Source organism: Adiantum capillus-veneris, chromosome 23 (genome assembly GCF_014529385.1).
Source record: "Adiantum capillus-veneris isolate H3 chromosome 23, ASM1452938v2, whole genome shotgun sequence".
Lineage (NCBI taxonomy): Eukaryota > Viridiplantae > Streptophyta > Polypodiopsida > Polypodiales > Pteridaceae > Adiantum > Adiantum capillus-veneris.
In genome coordinates, this window is record NC_140953.1 from 79,761,855 (window position 1) to 79,782,668 (window position 20,814).

General features: G+C 43.6%; 1 protein-coding gene across 4 annotated transcripts in view; it reads right to left on the minus strand.

Annotated features, from left to right (window-relative positions):
• Positions 1 to 3,971: 3,971 nt before the first annotated feature.
• The window catches only part of LOC147428046 (phosphoinositide phosphatase SAC2-like), a 35,570-nt gene continuing 18,727 nt past the window's right edge, over positions 3,972 to 20,814 (minus strand). For all 4 annotated transcript variants that reach the window (XM_086496284.1, XM_086496283.1, XM_086496286.1 and 1 more), the window contains 7 exons: positions 7,338 to 7,614; positions 7,107 to 7,228; positions 6,404 to 6,514; positions 6,065 to 6,289; positions 5,728 to 5,871; positions 5,212 to 5,317; positions 3,972 to 4,716 (listed from right to left, as the gene is read on the minus strand). In XM_086496284.1, coding sequence (XP_086352410.1) covers positions 4,504 to 4,716; positions 5,212 to 5,317; positions 5,728 to 5,871; positions 6,065 to 6,289; positions 6,404 to 6,514; positions 7,107 to 7,228; positions 7,338 to 7,614 — 1,198 coding nt within the window. In that variant the 3' untranslated portion in view covers positions 3,972 to 4,503. The remainder of the gene's footprint in view (positions 4,717 to 5,211; positions 5,318 to 5,727; positions 5,872 to 6,064; positions 6,290 to 6,403; positions 6,515 to 7,106; positions 7,229 to 7,337; positions 7,615 to 20,814) is intronic.

Here is a 20,814-nt window from a genome sequence, read left to right on the forward strand (position 1 = left end):
CTAGCTAAGTACGCAACCTAAAATTGCAAGCATCTAACACACACACACACACACACACACACACACACACACACACACACACACACACACACACACACACACACACACACGTCACTTTCATTTGTCGTTTAGTATTATGAGAATGGATACTTGTTGATATTTAACACTACATGGATTAAAAAGGTTTTCAGTAGGACATGGATAACAACTGATAGGTTTCTTGCACCTGTAATACGTATTCGAAGCTAAAGAATCTATTGTTTTGTTTATATGGATGCAAGTGAGGACTCTGTATTTACTTAGGATCTTTTTGGCTAAATTGTTGTCCTTCACTCTCGAACCTGGCCTCTTTCACTTCAGAATAAGTTGTTCTGGACTATCTTATCTACAAAACACTCGAATGATACCTTATTCTCACTATGATGTAAAAAAATGAATCAAAGACCGAGTTTGTTTTGTGCTAATCATTGTCCTTTTTCTAAAGCCAATTGTCTTGTTATTTTCTTTTGTGTATTAGTATAAGTGTAAAAATAGCATCACACACCTCGTCTCATTGAAGCCATTGTGGATCTCTAGCTGGACGACATCATGAATCCATTCATAGTCAAGACTTTGGATATTAGAAAACGACATTTTGGATGGGTCATCTGCATATTGTAAAAAGATTTACCTCTTAGATGGGTGTCGCACATGTATTCAAGCCTCTGATTTCGGATTAACATTGAACTTAGGTAGATTCTTTTTGCATCTACTTTGAATAAGTCTCCTTTGTTTTGAATGGTTCTTGTAGCTAAATGCCCTACTTTGTCACATTTAAAGCATGCATTTGCACTATTATTACATGATACTACTAATGCCCATCACCTTGAGGAAGATTGACCTTCCACTTTGATCTTCCTCTCCTCTTGTAGAGAGTTGACCACACTTTGTAAATCACATGCGGGTTATTTTTCTTCCACTACAATATGTGATTATATTGATTGTGTAGAGCTTCTAGAAGCATGACTACTTTATCATCTCTTGCTTTATCACGCTTGATGTAAGCAAGCTGAGTAACAATGCTTTTGAGCATGTTGACAAGGCTAGCAATGTCCTTATCACCCTCCACAATTAAATTGTATAGTTGTTTCTTTAGACTTACTTTAGTTTTAGCTCTAGTTTTTTGTAGCATAACCAAGCTTCATCTATAGTAGTATCTACAAAATGAACATAGTCGGTGTGCAAGGTTATGACAATTAAGCCAAAAGGCTATTTGTCCTTTGCAACCAACTATGAGTATATGCCCTAGTTTGAGTGGGATTTAACTTGAATTGCTTGTTTAGGCATACCATTACAATGGAGCAAAGGTTTTTCTTCATTACCCTCGTAATTTTGTTTTCCAAGCATGAAAGCCCTAATCGTTGAATTTCTCAATCTCCTTCCCTCCCATGATACTTGCGGAGCAGTCTCAACGAATGTCACCTCATGGCCCTCCTTGTTGGTGGAAAGGAATAATACCTTATTTTAAGGTTATCTTGACAAAGGCTCACACTCTCTGTGCACATCTGTTCTTGGTTAAGCAATCATGCGAACAATTAGTGGGTCAAGGAGTTGAGGATTCTAATGAAAGCTAATGGAAGGGAGATTTCAAAGGAAGGAGCAATTATTAATACAAATTTTGAAAAAAAAAAGCAAAAAATACACAATACAATTGCAATCACTTTGATTACCCACCTTAGCCTTGGAGAAATTAGCGCTAGGAACCAAACTAAACGAGTTAGTTGTCATTAGTCCAAAGAGAATCAAATATTATTTATTCATATGTGGTAGTATCTACAAAATGAACATAGTCGGTGTGCAAGGTTATGACAATTAAGCCTAAAGGCTATTTGTCCTTTGCAACCAACTGTGAGTATATGCCCTAGTTTGAGTGGGATTTAACTTGAATTGCTTGTTTAGGCATACCATTACAATGGAGCAAAGGTTTTTCTTCATTACCCTCGTAATTTTGTTTTCCAAGCATGAAAGCCCTAATCGTTGAATTTCTCAATCTCCTTTCCTCCCATAATACTTGCGGAGCGGTCTCAACGAATGTCACCTCATGGCCCTCCTTGTTGGTGGAAAGGAATAATACCTTATTTTAAGGTTATCTTGACAAAGGCTCACACACTCCGTGCACATCTATTCTTGGTTAAGCAATCAAGCGAACAATTAGTGGGTCAAGGAGTTGAGGATTCTAATGAAAGCTAATGGAAGGGAGATTTCAAAGGAAGGAGCGATTATTAATACAAACTTTGAAAAAAAAAAAAGAATGAAAAATACACAATACAATTGCAATCATTTGGATTACCCACCTTAGCCTTGGAGAAATTAGCGCTAGGAACCAAACCAAACGAGCCAGTTGTCATTAGTCCAAAGAGAATCAAATATTATTTATTGAGATAAATGAAATTAAGTGTAAATACTCTCTAGTACACACCTAATGCTCATCTAATCAACGTTAATCATCCAATAAAGGGTAATGGCTCATAAGTCATTAGAGGAATCTAATATGTTTGACACAAAGAGGCAACGCACCTCTTCAGGCATTGATACCACCCAATGAGTATAGTGTATAGATCCAAGAGACATTCATAACTTAGCCTAATGAGAATTAGCAATTAATGACACTTCATCAAAGCATGCACAAAGAAATAGTGTACACACAAAGTAAGCTTGATTGAAAAGGAATTAGAAAAGAGAGTGCATTGTTGCACCCTAAATAAGGCAAGAATAGATAGTACGATAGTACAAGCATGAAGTACACATGCATGTGATGGAATCCATAGCATTTCTATATCAATCCATGGATCGACCATAGAAGAGTGGGTTAAGCTCCATATCCAACTCATCTGCCCACATTACACTCCTAGGACTAAACACATGGTAGTCACATGGCTGACTTACAACTAGACTCCATGAAGACAGCTAGAGACACACACCAAGAAGCATAATCATATGCCAAATCCCACATATCCTAAAAGACCATACCTCAAGACCTCTCAATGAAAGTTTGTCGGTTCCCCCTTAGCTCCCTCAATCTCTAGATGAAACACACCATCTTAACCGAGCCCACGAGAGAGAGAGAGAGAGAGAGAGAGAGAGAGAGAGAGAGAGAGAGAGAAAGACCCTCACAATAAACACACGAAGTTCATCTATAACTAATCAGAGAAAAACTTAGGCGCACTCAAATCTTCTTTGACGCTGTTCTACTTGGATTAAGCTTGTCACTGTCCTCAAATCTTCTTTGTACACTGTTCTTTCATCCTTTACTAATGCAAGTAGATTGGCATGTAACTGAGAGAGAGAGAGAGAGAGATTTTAATGGCGAAGGATCTTTCCCCATAGTCCTCGTAAATCTATCCGAAGCTCACGAGGAACACGTGAATGCTATCTTCCCCCCTTGTTAGGCAGTCTCCAAACACTTCTTCCATTTAGCATGGATTCAAAATTTAGCATTCCACACTTAAAAGAAAGGTCAAAACTGAAGTGAAGTTATTGGCTAGAGCACTCTTGAAGAACCCAAAACCCTCTGCAACCACATGATGAAAGATGACCCCACACACACACACGCGCAAATTTTTTTTTAGTGAATCACTTATAAATTATTAGTGAGAAACCTCAAAGTGAAGAACACCCACATAGTCTGTCATATGCAAGAAATGCCCAAGTTCATAGTGAACAAAGGCATAGTCAAAACAGGTTTGAGAAAAGGGCATACAATGATGGGTCAATCCCCTGCAAACAAACAATCATAAAGAGACTGATGCAAAGACTGTCTGTAAAAGGAACGGTCTGAATTGGCCACTCGCCAAAAACAGACCAATTTCTCGACTACCAAATCATCCACATCACTGAGTACCAGAGCCAATCAAAAAAAGGTGCACACACATTTTAACCGAAGGGTTCACTGCCATTCAATGAGGCCAAACATTAGAGTCTTTGAGAAAACATTGAGCACCCTACATGTAGACATTCTTATCAATGTGATATTGTATGGACAAAACCAGGACATGACTGTACATCATCTAGTTGCCGGCTTTTGATTGTCAGCAGAAAGACCCAATGGAAAATCTGTATCGGTAAATGTCTGTAGAAGTCAAATAATATTACAGGTACAAGAGAGCTCTCTCTCAAAATCTGCTAGCTATAGTACAGGGATCCATTATCAGCTCAAGCTCCATATGTCTTTGATTAGAAACTTGAGTATGATTGGATAGCGATTCATGGACACCCACCAAATGACATGAAACTTTACAATCTCATAGATCTAGTCTATGAGTGGCGACAATTGTGCGAGGCTTGAGAGCCCTAGGTGTTGTTACAGGGTCAATGCCGCACTCAAATATCAGTCTTCGGAGCCACATATTCTTATGCTTAAACCAGTAATATTCTCTTCTTGATTCGTCAGGACTTGAATAAACATCTTCTTGAGTCATGGAAGTTAGTTTACTAAAATACAAGTTCTTACAATCTTCTTGTATACTAGAAACAAAGAATGTGGTCTTCTTGCATCCAGTTCACAAACCTTTTGGACACGACCTCTTCAGACTCTAGGGCCTCCGACTTCACTGTTCCGTCGATACTTCCAGAATCATCTCCAGAGTAGGAACCCACATTCTCCTTACTTTGTCCCTTGAAGAAAACATTGTCACTTGACTTAAATGACTTGGCCTTTATAAGTAAAGCAGTCAAATCCTGCACATATAACAAAACTGCCAGTAAACACATGTAACCAGAGGTCCTAGATGCGAACAAGTAAAAGATGAAGAGAACAAGGTGAAGAAACAAATAAAAGTTCAGAGAATTAACAGTGCATACTCTTTAAGTCTCAAGTCATCAATGCCCCACACGCTACAGCAAAGGAGATAGCAAATACAATACAGTATATTCTTGAAATTCTTAGCTTTTGTAGCTGTTGCAGTGCATTTTTTAAAATTTGACACCGAGGGACGATACTTCGCTTTCTTACATTGACTGTAAAGAAAACACATGCATTCTGATACTCCAGACAATCTATCCATGCCAAAGACAAGATGTCATGCATGACATATATCACCAAGAAGTGCGCAAGAGCCCGAGAGAGTAATTGACTCAGAGAACGATTTAGACATAAGGAGCTCAACCAGAAGAATTGAACTTTATGAAGTCATTAGTAAGTCAACCTGTGCCTCCTAGAAAACACAAACATACTTGGAAATTATCATCCGGATCATCACTCTCTTCGGACTTCTTGAACATTTCAGTAAGAAGCCCACTACCCTGCCAGCTGTCAGTCCCAGTGGCAGTCACCCAATACCTGCAAAAATATTGGTCAGAGAATTGAGGCATGACATAATTAACATGATCGGAATTCTATATGCAATTAAAGTGGATACCTTTAAAACTACCATGCAACTTGTGAATGAGACACACTACACATACACACTTCTTTTTTCACTCACACACACATGCTTGTCCAAATTGGTCTTTACGGACCAAAGAACAAGTAAACATGCCCCACGACAATCTCGACTACACGCCTACTAGCTAGATTGGGTGTTTTGAGGAGTAAACGTGCTCGGAATGCAGCATAAAGGCAACAAGTCATGCAATAAATCTTTATTCAGCTTTAAAATAAGAGAGAGAAGTAACAAATGCCATGCAATGAGGCTTCCATATTCACCCTAAAAGCAAAAGGAAGAGTATGGCTTGAGCTTGGGTCATCACCTTTCCTGTGCATCCTCTTCGCATGAGTTGCCCGATGAGGACAACCAGTCAGCTTCCGCACAATCACCAAGGCATTTTACAGTATCTGCACTCCTGTAAAGGGAGCTGTACAGGCTCAATAAAGATGGGTCTGCTCTGTTATGCCTGCAGATATAGACAGTATCTTGCTTAAGGGCAATATTGCCATCATTAAACTACTTCCATGCTTGGAAATTCAGAATGACCAATTTCCTCATGGCTAAAGGTTCTTGGGAGTATGTTGAAAGTAACAATACCATAAATTAAGTGTAAACACATTCCTGACACACAGGAAATCAGGTTGAAAGATGATACATACCTCACATCAGAAAAGCTTGGAAAGCCATCCTCATTTGCAAAACATTTCTTCAGTTCAGCTTCACTAATTGTTGCACCCCTTTTTTCCAAGTTTAATAATTGTTTTTTGAGAGCTAATGATTTATTAAGACCAGAATCTGTGCGCAAAACGGCTTCTGATAGCACTTTAGCAACATCATCTTTGTCAAGCATGTCCTCAGCTGAAAACGATCTCTTGAATGATAGCCTGTTGGAAGGAAGGAGCAACACGGGCACAATAATTCAAAGCAGGAATTGGGAGACCGTGTTGAAAAAGCCATATCTAAGATGTAATTTCAATCCACAGAGAATTCATTGTTACCTCAAATCATTCATCGGATCATCTCCACCTCGTCTAAATTGCAAATGATTGTCAGAATCAAGCTGCCATAATGCAAGTTTGCTGCTTTCGGGACGAAAATGTCCAAGAAAACTGCAAAATTTCCACACTCAAATGGGCTACACAAGGGCAAAAAGAATATGAATACAGGCTCAGATCCCTTCCTATGCCTGTGAACTTTTAGATACGCAAAATTTGAACATGTGTCCGTGTTTACAAAGACTCAGAAAACAGGAGTGTACAGAAATATCTGAATGCATCAAAATCCAGGGACATACTTTTAATAATACACACACAGCAGCTAAATATTCTTGCTTCCAAACTTTGCACTACGAACAGAGGTATCAAGGATATAAACTAAACCTGTAAAATGTTCCTTAAGGCAGAAACATAAGTGAGCCATTCGATGAAAGAGGTAGCTTAATTAGACTACATACATAAAACGATCACAAAGAAGCCTCTTATATAGATGAAGAAGAGAGAGGCTAGATATTGTGGCCTTCTTCCTGGCAAGAGGCAATCGAGGTGGAAGCTCCATAAAGCATAGACTAGGTTTGGCTTCATGCAGTGACACCTAGATGGATACCTGATAATTGGCTTTAGGGGAGAGTAATCAAGGCTCCCACTCCAACAGAAAATTGAAGCGTTCACGAGTGCTATGATCGAGAAAATAGCAAAAACTCACATGTTTATTGCATCTTGCTTCTCTCCATCGAGGAGAGCATTATTGTAATGTCGCACAAGGGATCTGAAAAATTCCTGCGATTGGATAGTTGCATCCCATTTCCCTTGCCATCTGGAGAAAACCTGCATAAGCCTCAGGAGGATTAATACTTATCAGAAAGCTTGCAACCTAATCAGATGCAGCAAACAAGAGAAAATATCAAGCAACGAGGACTTGATTGAGTTAATGTACTTTGTTATGGGCTGTTGAGCCACCATACTGCAAAGCTAGAACATCTCCCATGTTCTCGTATAACTCCATCATTGTAATCGCAAGGCTACTATTCCATCCAGGCTGAAAAGAGCTGCCGAGACCAAGCACCTGCATTTGGCGGCCTAATGCTGCCAAGCCAAAAGCATATTGTGCCACATTTGTTCTGTCAAGGCAGTCGATGCAATTTGTCCTCAAAATTCCATGTTGGAACATCTTCTTTATTGGCAGCTGATCAGTGACGAGAGTTTTCAACCCACTGCATCCAAACAACATTGGTGTCAGGAAAGTAGTACCTAGTCAAAGGACGCTTACAAGCCTCATCATTGACAGGTAATGTAGCAGCTTGGTGAACACGATATCAAATCCAGCATCTGATGGAGATTGTAGAAAATTACAATAGTACACTGCCATGTATGTGTGTGAAACAATGTGTGTGTGTGTGTGTGTGTGTGTGTGTGTGTGTGTAGAGAGAGAGAGAGAGAGAGAGAGAGAGAGAGAGAGAGAGAGAGAGAGAGAAATGAAATGAAATAAATGTTATATTAAGGTCTTCAGAAGGCCAAAGTGACCGATGAGACCAGAAAGTTACAATGTGGTGGATCTGATACAAAGTCAGAGTGACAAAATAAACTAACTAACAACATAACCAAACAAAAATACTATGGCATCCTAAGCTACTCCATGTGAACTAAGCATAGTACACAGCTAGCTGGGATAGGTAAATATACCTAGATGAATCCAGGATAAGCCCAGATTCATCCATAAAGGAAAGTGCAAGGTATAGACCCATGGTAGTCGCCCACAAGACAATATAACCATCAGCTTCATCATGCATAGTATTGACTAAATACCACGACATCCCCACTAATGTCGTCAGTGCCCAATAGTAGCTAAATGACAGGAGATCCAGTATCGGTTGCTGCCGGATCTCATCAATCTCCTCCATGGTCAGAAGTCTGACCAGGCGTCGTGCATGTCTGGCCAAAGTGATCCGAATCTTCTGATGTAACCTCCGTTGATGTTGTGTAGTCCTCTGTCCTCATGCGCGTTTGGATCTCCCCAGCTCAAACGCTCGGTCGATCAGTGTGCCTATGGGGCGAGACGAATGTGAGCTCTGCTGTGGGAGTAGCTCCTCTGGCTGTCCAATGTCTGCTCTACAGAAATCTGTGATCCGTCTTTGAGACTGGCTAGCCTCTCCTCTCATCGGGTTATCTCCGTGTCTGCGCAGCTCGAGTAGGAACAAACCCAAGCATCTCTGATCCTCGTACCCCATGACTCTGGAGAGTGCTCCAAAACCTAAACAAACAATAGAAGCGGCCTCGTATCTTAAGTTGACAGGGCAGCGGCATGTCTAGTGCAACTCTGTCTCAAGCTCCATGTCACACAAAGGGCATGTCCTGGTCTCTACTAGGACTCTGTTGTATCTCCCAGTCTCAATCCGCAGCTGGAAGATGTGCGTATCTGGCCAATAGCACATCGTATCCCATGAGACAGGTGGGTGTCCATGTATCTAGGTCTCGTCACAAAACCGTCCTCCGTAAGCTGGAGAAGATGCTCTCTCTAGAAATCCATCTTTGTGCCCAGCTCCTATGATGGCTGTATCCATGTCCGCCTGGAGTCTAATTGAGTCAAGTCCTGGCGGATGAGCCTGGTGATCTCGAACTGCGTAAGAGTGAGAGCGGGTGCATCCAATGAGTATTGGAAGGGTGGCAACCTGTCTATGCTGAACCCACACGCCTGAAACCATGATGTCATCGCCCCATACCAACATCATGTATCTCCCTGCATGGCTAACTGTCGAGAGGACTCAAGTGCAAGGTGGGTATATCTGTCTCTAGGAAGTTCCCACATGCGGTGTATGGACTCATCTAGTGAGCGCCTCAACCACTAGTGGGGGGGGGGGGGGGGGGGGGGGGGGGGGGGGCGCTAGCTCTGCTCGGATAATGGCACGTAGTACTGAAGCCTTGGCTCTAATGAGCCGCAAGATCATAGAGACGAGAGGTTTCTCCATGTCCCCCCATCCATCCGTGCGACCCAACCTCCCATGATGATTCAACGAGGGTCCCCATATCTTAGCTCCATAGAGCAATGCAGAGGCCACCAAAGTGTCAAAGAGCCAGAGCTTCGTCCGAGGCTCTTTAAAGTGAACCTACGAACACATCCTCTCCAATCTACCCAATGTTGCATGGGCTCTAGTCGATCTGGTCTCTGCTGCTCTCCTCAATGAAAATGCTGATCCACTAAAAACCACTCCAAGGTAAGTGTAAGCATCCGTATACTCCACGGTCTCCTGGCCGTATGTGAATGTAGGTGCTGACCTTCTGATCCACTAGGGAGGTATTAAACACCATAGCCTTGGTTTTACCAAGGTTGTCAGACAAACCACTTTCGTGGGCAAACCTATGCAAAGCATCCAAGTGACGTTGCATCCCCTCCGGAGAGTCGGTGATCAACACAATATCATCAGCATATAACAATCGTGGAATCCATGTCCCTGCCAGCTGTGCACCTCTATCACCATCGCTCTCAATGTATTCACAAACCTCATCCACATACATACCGAATAGAGTAGGAGAGAGCAGGCAGCCCTGCTTCACCCCAAAAGTGGAGTGAACCGCTGTAGATAGACCCTCTGAGGTGCGTACATGCCCTACTACTGACCTGTATAATGCCATGATCCCCCAAATGAGCTCTGTAGGTACTCCCATCTCCTGTCTAACTCTCGGTATTGTGTCAAATGCTTTGCGTAAGTCCACAAAGCTACAATAGATCCGTCTCCCATGTGATCTGCCCTCCTCAATGATGGCTTTGAGTGTCAAGATATGGTCAAGAGTAGAAAAGCCTCTCTTGAACCCTGCTTGCCTGGCTGCGCATATCCTCTCGCTCTTTGCCCATCTATTGAGCACCTGCTCAAGAATGGATGCGTACAACCGTGCCAATGTGTGTCCATTCATGTTCGTGCGATAATTCCCAGGCTCCATACGGTCTCCTGACTTGAAGATAGGTACAATAGTAGATAGGCTCCAAGTATCAGGCAAGCCTTCACACATGGCACGATTAAACATAACTGCCAGAAGCTCTGCTAGTAGATCTCTGGCATGCATGAAATGCTCAGCCACTAAGCCATCATGATCGTATGCTCTCCCAGTCCTCATCCTGTCAATGGCCTTCTTCACCATCTCAGCAGTGAAACAAGCACATGCATGTGGGCATGGATCGGGAGGGTAGGGAAAGGGCGTCTGTCCATGAACTTTGTACAAAGATGAAGCGTGCTGGCCCCATGCCTCTGTAGAGGTAATGGGAAGGGGGAGAGAGTGCTAATGAAAGAGCCGCTATGCCTCACGTGAGTCCTCACTCAAGAATAGCTGGTATAGATCCTACTCTAGTTGAGCCAAAAATGCCCTCTTCTTCCGCCGCACTAGGCGTTACAAGTCAATCTGTGAATGATGTCCCCCAAAAGCACCTCTCCATCAAGTCTGGCTCTAGTCTCCCAGCATTCCACATGATACCAAATGTTCTGCGGCAAGCTCCAAGAACGGTGTTTCTGCTCACGCTGAGTGTGTGGGTATCCTCTGCTGGTGCATCATGAAATGTATGTGTCAGTATAGTAGTAGTTCCTCCAGAGCTCACCCTGGCTCTTCGGTGCACAGCCATCTGTAGATCCCATCTATATATACAGAGTCCGTCTCTCACGTAAAGGTGTAGCAAGCCCATGGACTGTGTGCTACATTAGAGATGGTCATCGACAAAAGGGCATGATCCAATACCACCCCAACAGGTCTGGGTCCAACCGTGAGATCCTGGATACTAGAGATGACACTCGGCTATGCCATGACATAATCCACTGTGCTCGCTCCATGTCTATGTGGAAAGCATGTAAAACCTCCCGCAGCTCGAAATCTCTGTAGGCCATTCAAGATGGCCAGTCTATGTGCAGTTCCCATGTCTATCAAGTGTCGTCCATACTCAGTATGTTCCTCATCCTGTGATAGTCTAGACAAGTCAATCTCTACAACATCTAGCTCTCTCAGCATTTCCTCTGAAGTATTATAAAATACTATCTGGTGATGGGCAATCCTAGCATTGAAGTCCCCTAGAATGATAATGTCACCATCTCAAGAGAACTCCCATATGTCATGATCCAAAATAGAAAAGGGAGATTGTCCTCTGGGTGATGCATAGACTGACGTACTCGGACGAAAGTAGCAAATAACAATGTAAAGATATCTGCATGTCTCTGCCCTCAATCCCATCCACATGTACCTAGTCTGCTCGTCCCTACGGGCTATATGTATCAAAGGCTGCAACTCCTCTCTGAGTAACACTTGAACAAGGCGTGCGTACGAATCATGCAAACACATAATACGTCCTGTAAAGGTTCTTTGGACCTAGGCTCGAGAGCCAAGATCGATCCTTTGTGATTGATAGAATCTGCAATGAGGTTAGCGAGAAAGTATCAACTAACACATCATCCTTGTGAACAATCACACATCTTCATGCAAATCATCATGCTTGTGAAAAATCACATCTTGATCATGCAAATCATCATGCTCATCAGTATCATCCAAATCATCATGCAAATCATTGCCATTCAAATCATCATGCAAATTATCTTGCTTCTCATAATCATGCAAATCCTGTGTGTCATGCTTGAGAGAAGAAGAGAGTGAGATAGTCTCCTTTTCCTGATTCTGTTGCATTTGTGCCTGCACTTGAGAAAAGAGTCGCAAGAACTCTTTCATGTGTTGGTCACTCTTTTCTTTGACGGCGGCTGCCATTCTTTCTTGGTGTTTGCGCTCCATTTCTGCTTTTCTTTCTACGTGTCTGCGTTCCATTTCTGCCATTCCTTCTGCATGTCTTACTTCGCGTTCTAACTTCCTTTCCATAAACATCTGGTCCAAAGCCTCCATAGGAGTTAGTGCAATCCTTGACGTAGATGGGAAAGGGGAAGGATCGGAAAAACCTCCTGGTGGGGAAAATTCTTCTTCGCCTCTCTCATGCTCATCACCTCCAAACGAAGTATCCATTCCGCTTCGAGTGATGACCATTCACTGAAGTCGTGGGTTCTTGTGGGTTCTTGTGGTCTTGGGTTCTTAAGTTCACGAGGAACTTGGGTTCTTGGGAATCTTGGGTTCTTAAGTTCACGAGGAACTTGGGTTCTTGGGTTCTTGGATTCTTGAGGGTTTTCTTTCGATTGCAATCTGTGTTCGAGAAGGATCTTCTCTTCACCCAAGTTTTACTCCTTTCTACGGCGCACCCCTTGGTAGCCTTGCGCTCACACCGAAGTTGCTTTTTCCCACCTCGTGTCGATTGGCCGGCCGCTAAGTGCACGGTCCGCTCTCAATGAGTGAAAAGAGACACAAGGGGAGACTGGACAAGCCCTTCTTTCCTGGGATTCCTGTCACTCTTCAAAAAACACGATTAGGAATTCCCATGCCCGAGCGAACTTGGGTTCGTGCGACCGCAACAAGCAAAAAAAATTCTTGTGCTTCTTGTGGTTCTTTCCTTGACTGATACAGAACACTGCCAAAGCTCTGATACCAATGTAAGGTGCAACGGAATGAATGTTTGCGCTTTGCTCAAAATGAGTGCTCCGAACTGTGCTCAAGGTTCCTTTTGTTCTTATGGAAGATAGAGCCTTCCGTTCTTAATGAGAGAGTGCTATGATCACAAACAAAGTGAATGGACAATGTGTGTGCAAGTGTATGAGACTGAGAGATAGAGAGAGAAGAGAATACGACACCAGAGACGTCGTAAAACCCTCCTCTGAAGGCCCCACTCTCGTCGGCGAGAGTGGTCTACTTATGATTGCACAAACTGGTACAAACTGAATGCATGTGACTGATGCAAGTCTAGGCTATGTCGGCGATGACGACGGGAATGACGAGACCGACCTAAGGGCTGAAATCTACAATCTTTTGTCTGCTGTCCAAAACCGCTATGGGCTGAAATCTACGGCAAGTTCAAAAACACTGAATTTTGGGGCTGTTTTCTGATGATCTTTGTCGCTGAAAATCTGCAGGTCTTAGCAAAACTGAGGTTTCTTTGGGCTGAATCTGATGGTCTTTCTACTGCTGAAAATGGCGATCTTATTTGTTGAAAACGCTAGGCTTGAAATCTACAAAAAATGCTAGGCTTGAGAGTCTGCAGAAAACGCTAGGGCAGCAAATCCAAAACGCTAGGTCTGGGGGTGTGTGGGCGATGATCTCCTGATGGAAAACGCCAGGCTGATGCAGATCTAGGGCGATGATGCTTGATGGAGAAAATGCTAGATGCTGAGTCTTGCTTGCAGGAGAGAACCGCCAAGGTCTTGCTTGAGAAGTTGCCTGCTGAGCTTGGCTCCTGTTGCCTCTTCTGCCATTTAGTGCTAGTCTAGGTTTGCTTATATATTATCTTAGCAAAGTTGCCCTACCTACTTTCCAACAAGTCACTTAAAAATAATAAGTGAAAAATGTCAAAAATAGGGAAAATAGACCTATGCACTGTAAAAATGCTACTAATGGGATCTGACTAGAATCTGATGGTCATGCTGTGTGCAACCAGAGGATATGCATCTAATCTAAGTGTCTGGACATGCACGGTCTGCGAACAGACTCACAAAAGTGCCAGATCACTTCCTATTCTAGATTGACTTGACTAAACTGAACCCTGATCATGCTGTAGCTTGTCCACAGACACATAGGGTTGGATGTGTCACGTGACATTTCCCTTGCCGCTCTAATCTCCGGCATTACCTCCTACATATGAGCGTTCTGCGAGAGCGTAAAATCATCCCCGAAAAAGAAGCCCGTCTTCTTAAGAGTTGGCCTTTTCTTCAAAAAGTCCTTTGCTTCCATGAGGGAAAACGAAGGATGAGTACTCTTTCTTTCAAGGTTTCCCCATTGCTTACATTTTTCTTGTTGCCCACTCTCCAAGCTCTTGTGTGCATCGGTTCATGAACGTCCATCAAAGCCATAAGTTCTTTTACCTATTCGTCCACATTATCTTTGTCTTTAAGGCCGCAAATTCTCACATGTAAAGCGCGCACACGTCTTTCTTTGGTCTTCCTCTAGTGTCAGATTAATAATAGTGGGTGTAGACGTGGACGATATTTCCTTGCCTATTTCTTTCTTCGCTACTTCGATCCATTTCTCGACTTCATCCACCTTCTGTTGAGTCTTTGTAATAACATCCACCCAAGAAGTCATCATTTCTTTGTGCTGCTCTTCTCCCTCTTCGATGGCCCGTACTTGCTCCTTGATCGTGTTTAGTTCTTCTATTACTGAGGGTTGCAATTCTTCCTCTTCAAGTGTGTTTCTTGATCGTGCTTCAGCGAGGTCCTTCTTGAGTGACGCAATCTCTTCATCCTGAGCCGTCACACGATCTTCCAGTCCATTTTTCTTGCTTTCTTGGATCAACACGTGTCCTTCGAGCATTTTTATTGTGCCCAATAGGTTGCGGTTCATCTTGCTAATGATTTCCGTCATTTCTTCTTTGCACTTTTGAATGGCATCCTCTAAGGGGTCGGCCTTAACATTCTACTTCCTCATGCTTAATCGCCGCCAACGAGAGCCACACCATGCCACACTATGCGCACATATGTTTCAACCTTATGCACATATACTTTCAATGATAGCAGGTTTTCTTTTTTCCTCTCTACGCGCTCAAGTTCTCTCTCTCTACGCGTGCAAGCTTTCTCTCTCTATGGTTTTTTTCCCTCTCTCTACGCTTTTTATCTCTCTCTACGTTAAATTTTTCTCCAATTTATCTCTCTATGCACGGGCCAGCAAGGGGAGGGGGTGGGGGAGGGTAGAGGGGCAGCAGAGAGGAGAGCGCAAGGGGGGGGGGGGGGCACAGAAGCAGAGGCTGTAGACAGCAGAGGGGTGAGCTTGAGGGGGGCCGAGGCAGGCCAGTAGAGGCGTAGGCAACACACACACACACACAGAGAGAGAGAGAGAGAGAGAGAGAGAGAGAGAGAGAGAGAGAAATGAAATGAAATGAAATGAAATGTTATATTAACGTCTTCAAAAGGCCAGAAAGTTACAAGGTGGTGGATCTGATACAAAGTCAGTAACAAAATAACCTAATCAACAATACAAAACAAAGATATATATTATGGGATTCTAGATTGGTCGATGTGAGCTAAGCCGAAAACTAAGCAAAAATGGGCGGCTAGTTGGGATAGCTGAATTACAAAAGATCTAGCATCGGTCGTTGGCGAATCTCATCAATTTCCTCCATGGTTAGTAGTCTGACCGGGCGTCGTGCATGCCTGGCCAACGTGCTCTGAATCTTTTGACGTAGCCTCCGTTGATGTTGTGTAGTCCTGCGCAGTCGTAGGCGCCTGGATTTCCCCAGTTCAGTGGCTCGGTCAATCAATGTGCCTCTGGTGTGAGACGGGGGGGGAGCTCTGTTGTGGGAGTGGCTCTTGCGGTTGTCCCGTGTCTGCTCTCAAGAAGTCTGTAATCCGTCTTTGAGACTGGTTAGCCTCGCCATTCATCAGGCTCTCTTTGTGTCTGCGCAGCTCGAGCAAGAACAAACCCAAGCATCTTTGATCTTCATATCCCATTACTCTTGAGAGTGGTCCAAAACCCTCTCTGAACAAGCAATGGAAGCGGCCTCGTATCTCGTAGTAGACGGGGCAGCGGCATGTATAATGCAGCTCTGTCTCAGGTTCCAGGTCACACAAGGGGCATGTCCACGCCTCTGCTGGTACTCCACTGTATCTCCCGGTTTCAATCCGCAGCTGGTGAGACGATGTGCATAACTGGCCAATAGCACACCGTATCCCATGAGACAGGTGGGTATCCATGTATCAGGGTCTCATCACAAAACCATCTTCAGTAAGCTGGAGAAGGTGGTCTCTGTAGAAAGCCATCTTCGTGCCCAGTTCTTGTGCTAGTTGTATCCATGTCCTCCTGGTGTCTAGCTGAGAGAGAGAGAGAGATTGTGTGTGTGTGTGTGGGGGGGGGGGGAATCCTGTGCATGCCCTTCATTCCTGCGCGCAACTTTCAGCCCTGCGCGCACTTGCTACGTGAGTTGCCCCTGCGTTTCTGATCACCCCTGCGACCTGCAACGGTTCAGTGTTCCACGCACCCTCTGTGTCGGTGGGCCCTTAGCGTGGCAGTCCATCGCCTCTGCGTCTTCTTTTTTGAGCTCCTTGTACAGTTAGCTCTCTTGCATCAGCTTCTTGGTTCTTTTTCACCACAGCTTTTCCTCGCAATGTACATTCCGACTGGTTTTTCTCTTTAGCCGTAGTCTGGATGCCGCATGTCAGAGTTCCCGTGTGCTATTAAGCGTCGGAAAGCTATGGCTAACTCTTTGGAGACTGCCTTTGAAATCAAATTTTGTTTTTATGAAGACTTCGAAGAGCTTGGAATGGTCAGGCACTTGCTCTCAAGGTGTGTATTCCTTTGCATGACCTTATGGATCCGATAGCGCAATATGCAATGAATGCAGTCATCTTGTTTTTCCAGGGCAGAATGCCGACTACGCAGGATGTCGGCCAATGGGTTGATTTCCTTCTCAAACATCAGGCTATCCGTCGCATTTATTTTGGTGCTCCTGGTTTCTATGAAGTTTTATTGGCAGATACTGAAGCTAGAAACGTTTTGCTGGAAATGTCTCCCCTATTTTTTGGTAGTCAGGTCACTCATGTTCTACCGTGGGCACTCACTAAAGACTATCAAAGCCTTATTCGTCACAAATGCCTGGTGTGGGTGGAAATTGTTGATTTCACTCGCACGTGGAGACATTTCCTACCGTTCTTGGCTACACAACTTAGTAAGGTGATTTGCCCCCGGAAAATGGATGCGAACACCAACAGGTTTTGCATTCTTTGGGATATTGACAAGCAAACCCCTCAAGGAATAATTGGTTGATTCAAGGGAACCCATGGGTGGGCAAGCGTTAAACTCAAACAGGGCAAATTTGCAAATTCTTGTTTCCATTGTGGTAAATTCAGTCGCATGCAATTTGAATGTCCAGAACCAGTTTTACAACCCCCTCTCTCGGTAGTTCCTTCATCTACCTCTATCCCAATAGGCAAATCTATTGGTGAAGCTAAGCAAAATGGAGTCTCTACTGCAAAGGTGGTTGCCAATGTGGAAAAAGGGAAAAGCCAGAATCCTCAATCTGTTGATCCTTGGTATGGGAATGCTCTGAAAGGCAAAAATGTTGGGTCAAGTGATGATAACTCATGGGTGGTGCCTAAAAGGACAGTGAAAATTGGTACTCCACCCTCCTCCCGTAATTATGTTCCTCCTGTTAACGCGAATAAGAATGCATCGTTCAAGCGACTTCCATGTAATGACAATCGCATGTTGATTGATTCATGGGAAAAAGCGATGCACTCTTACAAAGATGTACTTCTTGGTGAGGCTTCCACCCCTCATGTAAATCCTGTGGACAAGTTTCCTGCTTTAACTCACTGGATGGGTTCTCGTATGGATGTGGTGGATGGAGATGTGCCTATGGGCACCTCGACTTGATCCCTATGTTTTTTGCCTCTTGTATATATGATTCCTAATGCATAGTCGCATTAAATGCATCTCATACAATGTGTGTAGATTATGTAACCTTGTACATACATGTAGGGCAGATAGTTGTTTTGCAAGAACATAATCAGCATGAATTTGCTTGTCAGTGTTCTTATTTTGCCGGTTATTGGATTGCTGTATGTTGGTTTGCAAGATTATTCGGATTCATTGATGTTGGTTCGTCATGAGCTTTAGCCTGTTCTGTTGTATAACGATCCGCATGGCTACTCGATGGTGGTACAATGCCTGGTGAATGGTCAGGTATATGAATTTGAAGGCATTTATGCATATACAACCTCTGGGCAAAGGGTTGCCTTATGGCGAGACATCTCTTCTCACTCAATAACTTCCAATGCATCCCTCTGTGGTGATTTTAATAATACCCCTGATATGAATGATAGTACCACACGCAATTCATACGAAAGGCAAGAATGCGATCATCTCTTTGCTTCTACTCAAATGATTGACTTGTGGCGGTATTTGCATCCAAATGTCTCTGGATTTACTTTTCAACGTGATGCTCACTCTTCTTATCGAGCACGGCTGGATCGTTGGTATTTGCTTAATTTGCAACAATATGAGGATTTTGTATGTGACATGAGCATGAATTACACCATGCAATTGTCAGCGGGTCATTACCCTGTTTAGTTGACTTGAAGGTTTGTACACTCTTTGTGATCGGCCTCTCCCTAGGAAACGTCTGCTGCATATTAACAATGCTTATCTCACTCATAAGGTTTTTCGAGACATGATTTCTAATATTACCCCCCCTCTGCTTTCTCACATGCATCTTGATCTTGATGATGCCTGCCACCTGGTATCGCTTTGTCATGAGGGTGCAAAGTGTTATTCAAGACTATGGCACGCATTACATGCATTGCACTCGGGGGAATGTCAATGTTGCGAAACAGGCTTATCAACGGCTCCAAGTATTGGCTAATTTTTCTAACTCGGAGATGTTGGAATTGTGTGAAGCTTGTGCGTGTATTCAGCATAATGATAAGAGAAGAATTGCTAAATGGCAGACGCGTGCCCGTCAACAAGCTTTTATGGACAAAGGCTACCCTTCGAAGCAATTCTTTAAGCATTTGCATCGTACAAGAGTCACACAAGCAATCAAGCAGGTTATTCTTCCCTCGGGTGTTTGAACTTCTTCCAAGCAGCAACTTGGTGATGCCATGGTTTCGCATTATTGACAGGTGTTTGTTGCTGCTCCTCAGACATCTTCGGTTGCTTGCCAAGAGCGTCAATGGTTGCTTTCTTATGTTCATCCGATCATGTCTGCAAGATGCACCATGCCTTGAGGATCCGTTCACTAACTATGAATTCATAGTGCGTCGCTTGCATTGGGCCGTTGGCGATCACCCGGTTGGGACAGGCTTACTGTGGAATTTTTCCTCTTATTTTGTGAGGCTCTTGAATAGCCATTGCTTTTCATGATAAATGCAACATGGGAGAAACAAGAATTGCCACTTTCTTGGAATGAAGGTTTACTTAAATTGTTGCCTAAGCAAGAGCTTTGTGAGCAATTCTCTCATTGGTGGCCTATTCCTTTGACGCCGGTGGTTTACAAGATATTGGCTTAGATACTGGTGCACCGCATTAAGGACGATCTATTTACAAGGCTCCATCAGGCTCGATATGGTTTCATTCCACATCGCTAGATTATGGACAATTTGGCTAATGTTATGATTGGCATGGAGTATGCTAAGTACACTCAGCAAGATGTGCTGGTTATGCAAGTTGATAACGAAAAGGCCTTTGACACTGTGGAGTGGGACTTCATTGTTGCCACGATGAGGTGGCTAGGCCCTAGGGTTTGGTCCTAAATTGGCCAATGTGGTTCATTGGTTGTATGCTTGTAGTACGTCTTCAGGAATCCTAGAAGATGAATTAACAAAATCTTGTCCTCTTGGCTGTTCGGTTAGGCAAGGTTGCCCCCTTAGTGCTTTGTTGTATGCTATTGCCACTCACCCCCTGTTGATGTATCTTGATCACCTGACCTCTACTGAGCGTCTACATGGTTTGCAGTTACCCTCGGGTCATACCTTTATTGGCCAAGCTTATGTGGATGACTCGTCATTTATGCCTCGCAATTAGCAGACTGATGGCCAAGTAATTTTGGAAGCTTTAGAATTGTTTGGCATTACGGCTCGTCTTAAAGTCAAATTTTGTAAACCGAAGCTTTTGCCACTTCGTTCTTGCGATTGTAGTCTATTGTGGCCAAGTGAGATCGTTTCTCCGAATGTAATTACCATGCATTTGGGGTATCCAATTGGATGGAATGCCACTCACTTTGAGAAAGTGGATTGGGTTATTCAACGCTTGAATCAAATTGCATTACTGGACGTTATCCACTTGGCTATTGCATGTTCGTTTGCAAATCGTTCAGAGTATCCTGATGGCATATGTTCAGTTTTTTTTGCCATTGATGCATTGGCCTCGTCATTGTCTTGATTCACTTATGTCAACCATTTTGTCCCATTTGTGGCGGACTCATGCTCGCAAAAAAGGCTTGCGTTTGATGTCGATAGAGAAGCTTTGCACTCCTAAACGTCTTGGTGGTCTTAATATATTGGACTTGCGCAAGCATGTTCTTGCTAGAAAAGCTATGTTGTTGCCTACACTTGCGCAACAAATTCAGCCTTGAACTCTTTTGTTTGCATACCTAAGTCAGCATGTTGTTACTTCCTCATTTGGCCATTGGCAATCATCTATTTGGGAGGTGGTATTTGGCAAGATGGACGGGTACATTCCTGGATGTCCTCTTGCTTCCACTTTGGTATCTGCTTGGAAAGAGGTTACGATTCATCTATCATGGAATGCTCGGCAGGAAGGTGATCCGCTTTGTTTGGAGAGTCTTCATTGGAGCGGGGCATTCTCTCTTACTTTGGTCGACCGCTCACCTCGCCAAGCTTACTTTTTCTCTCTGGTCGTGGCAA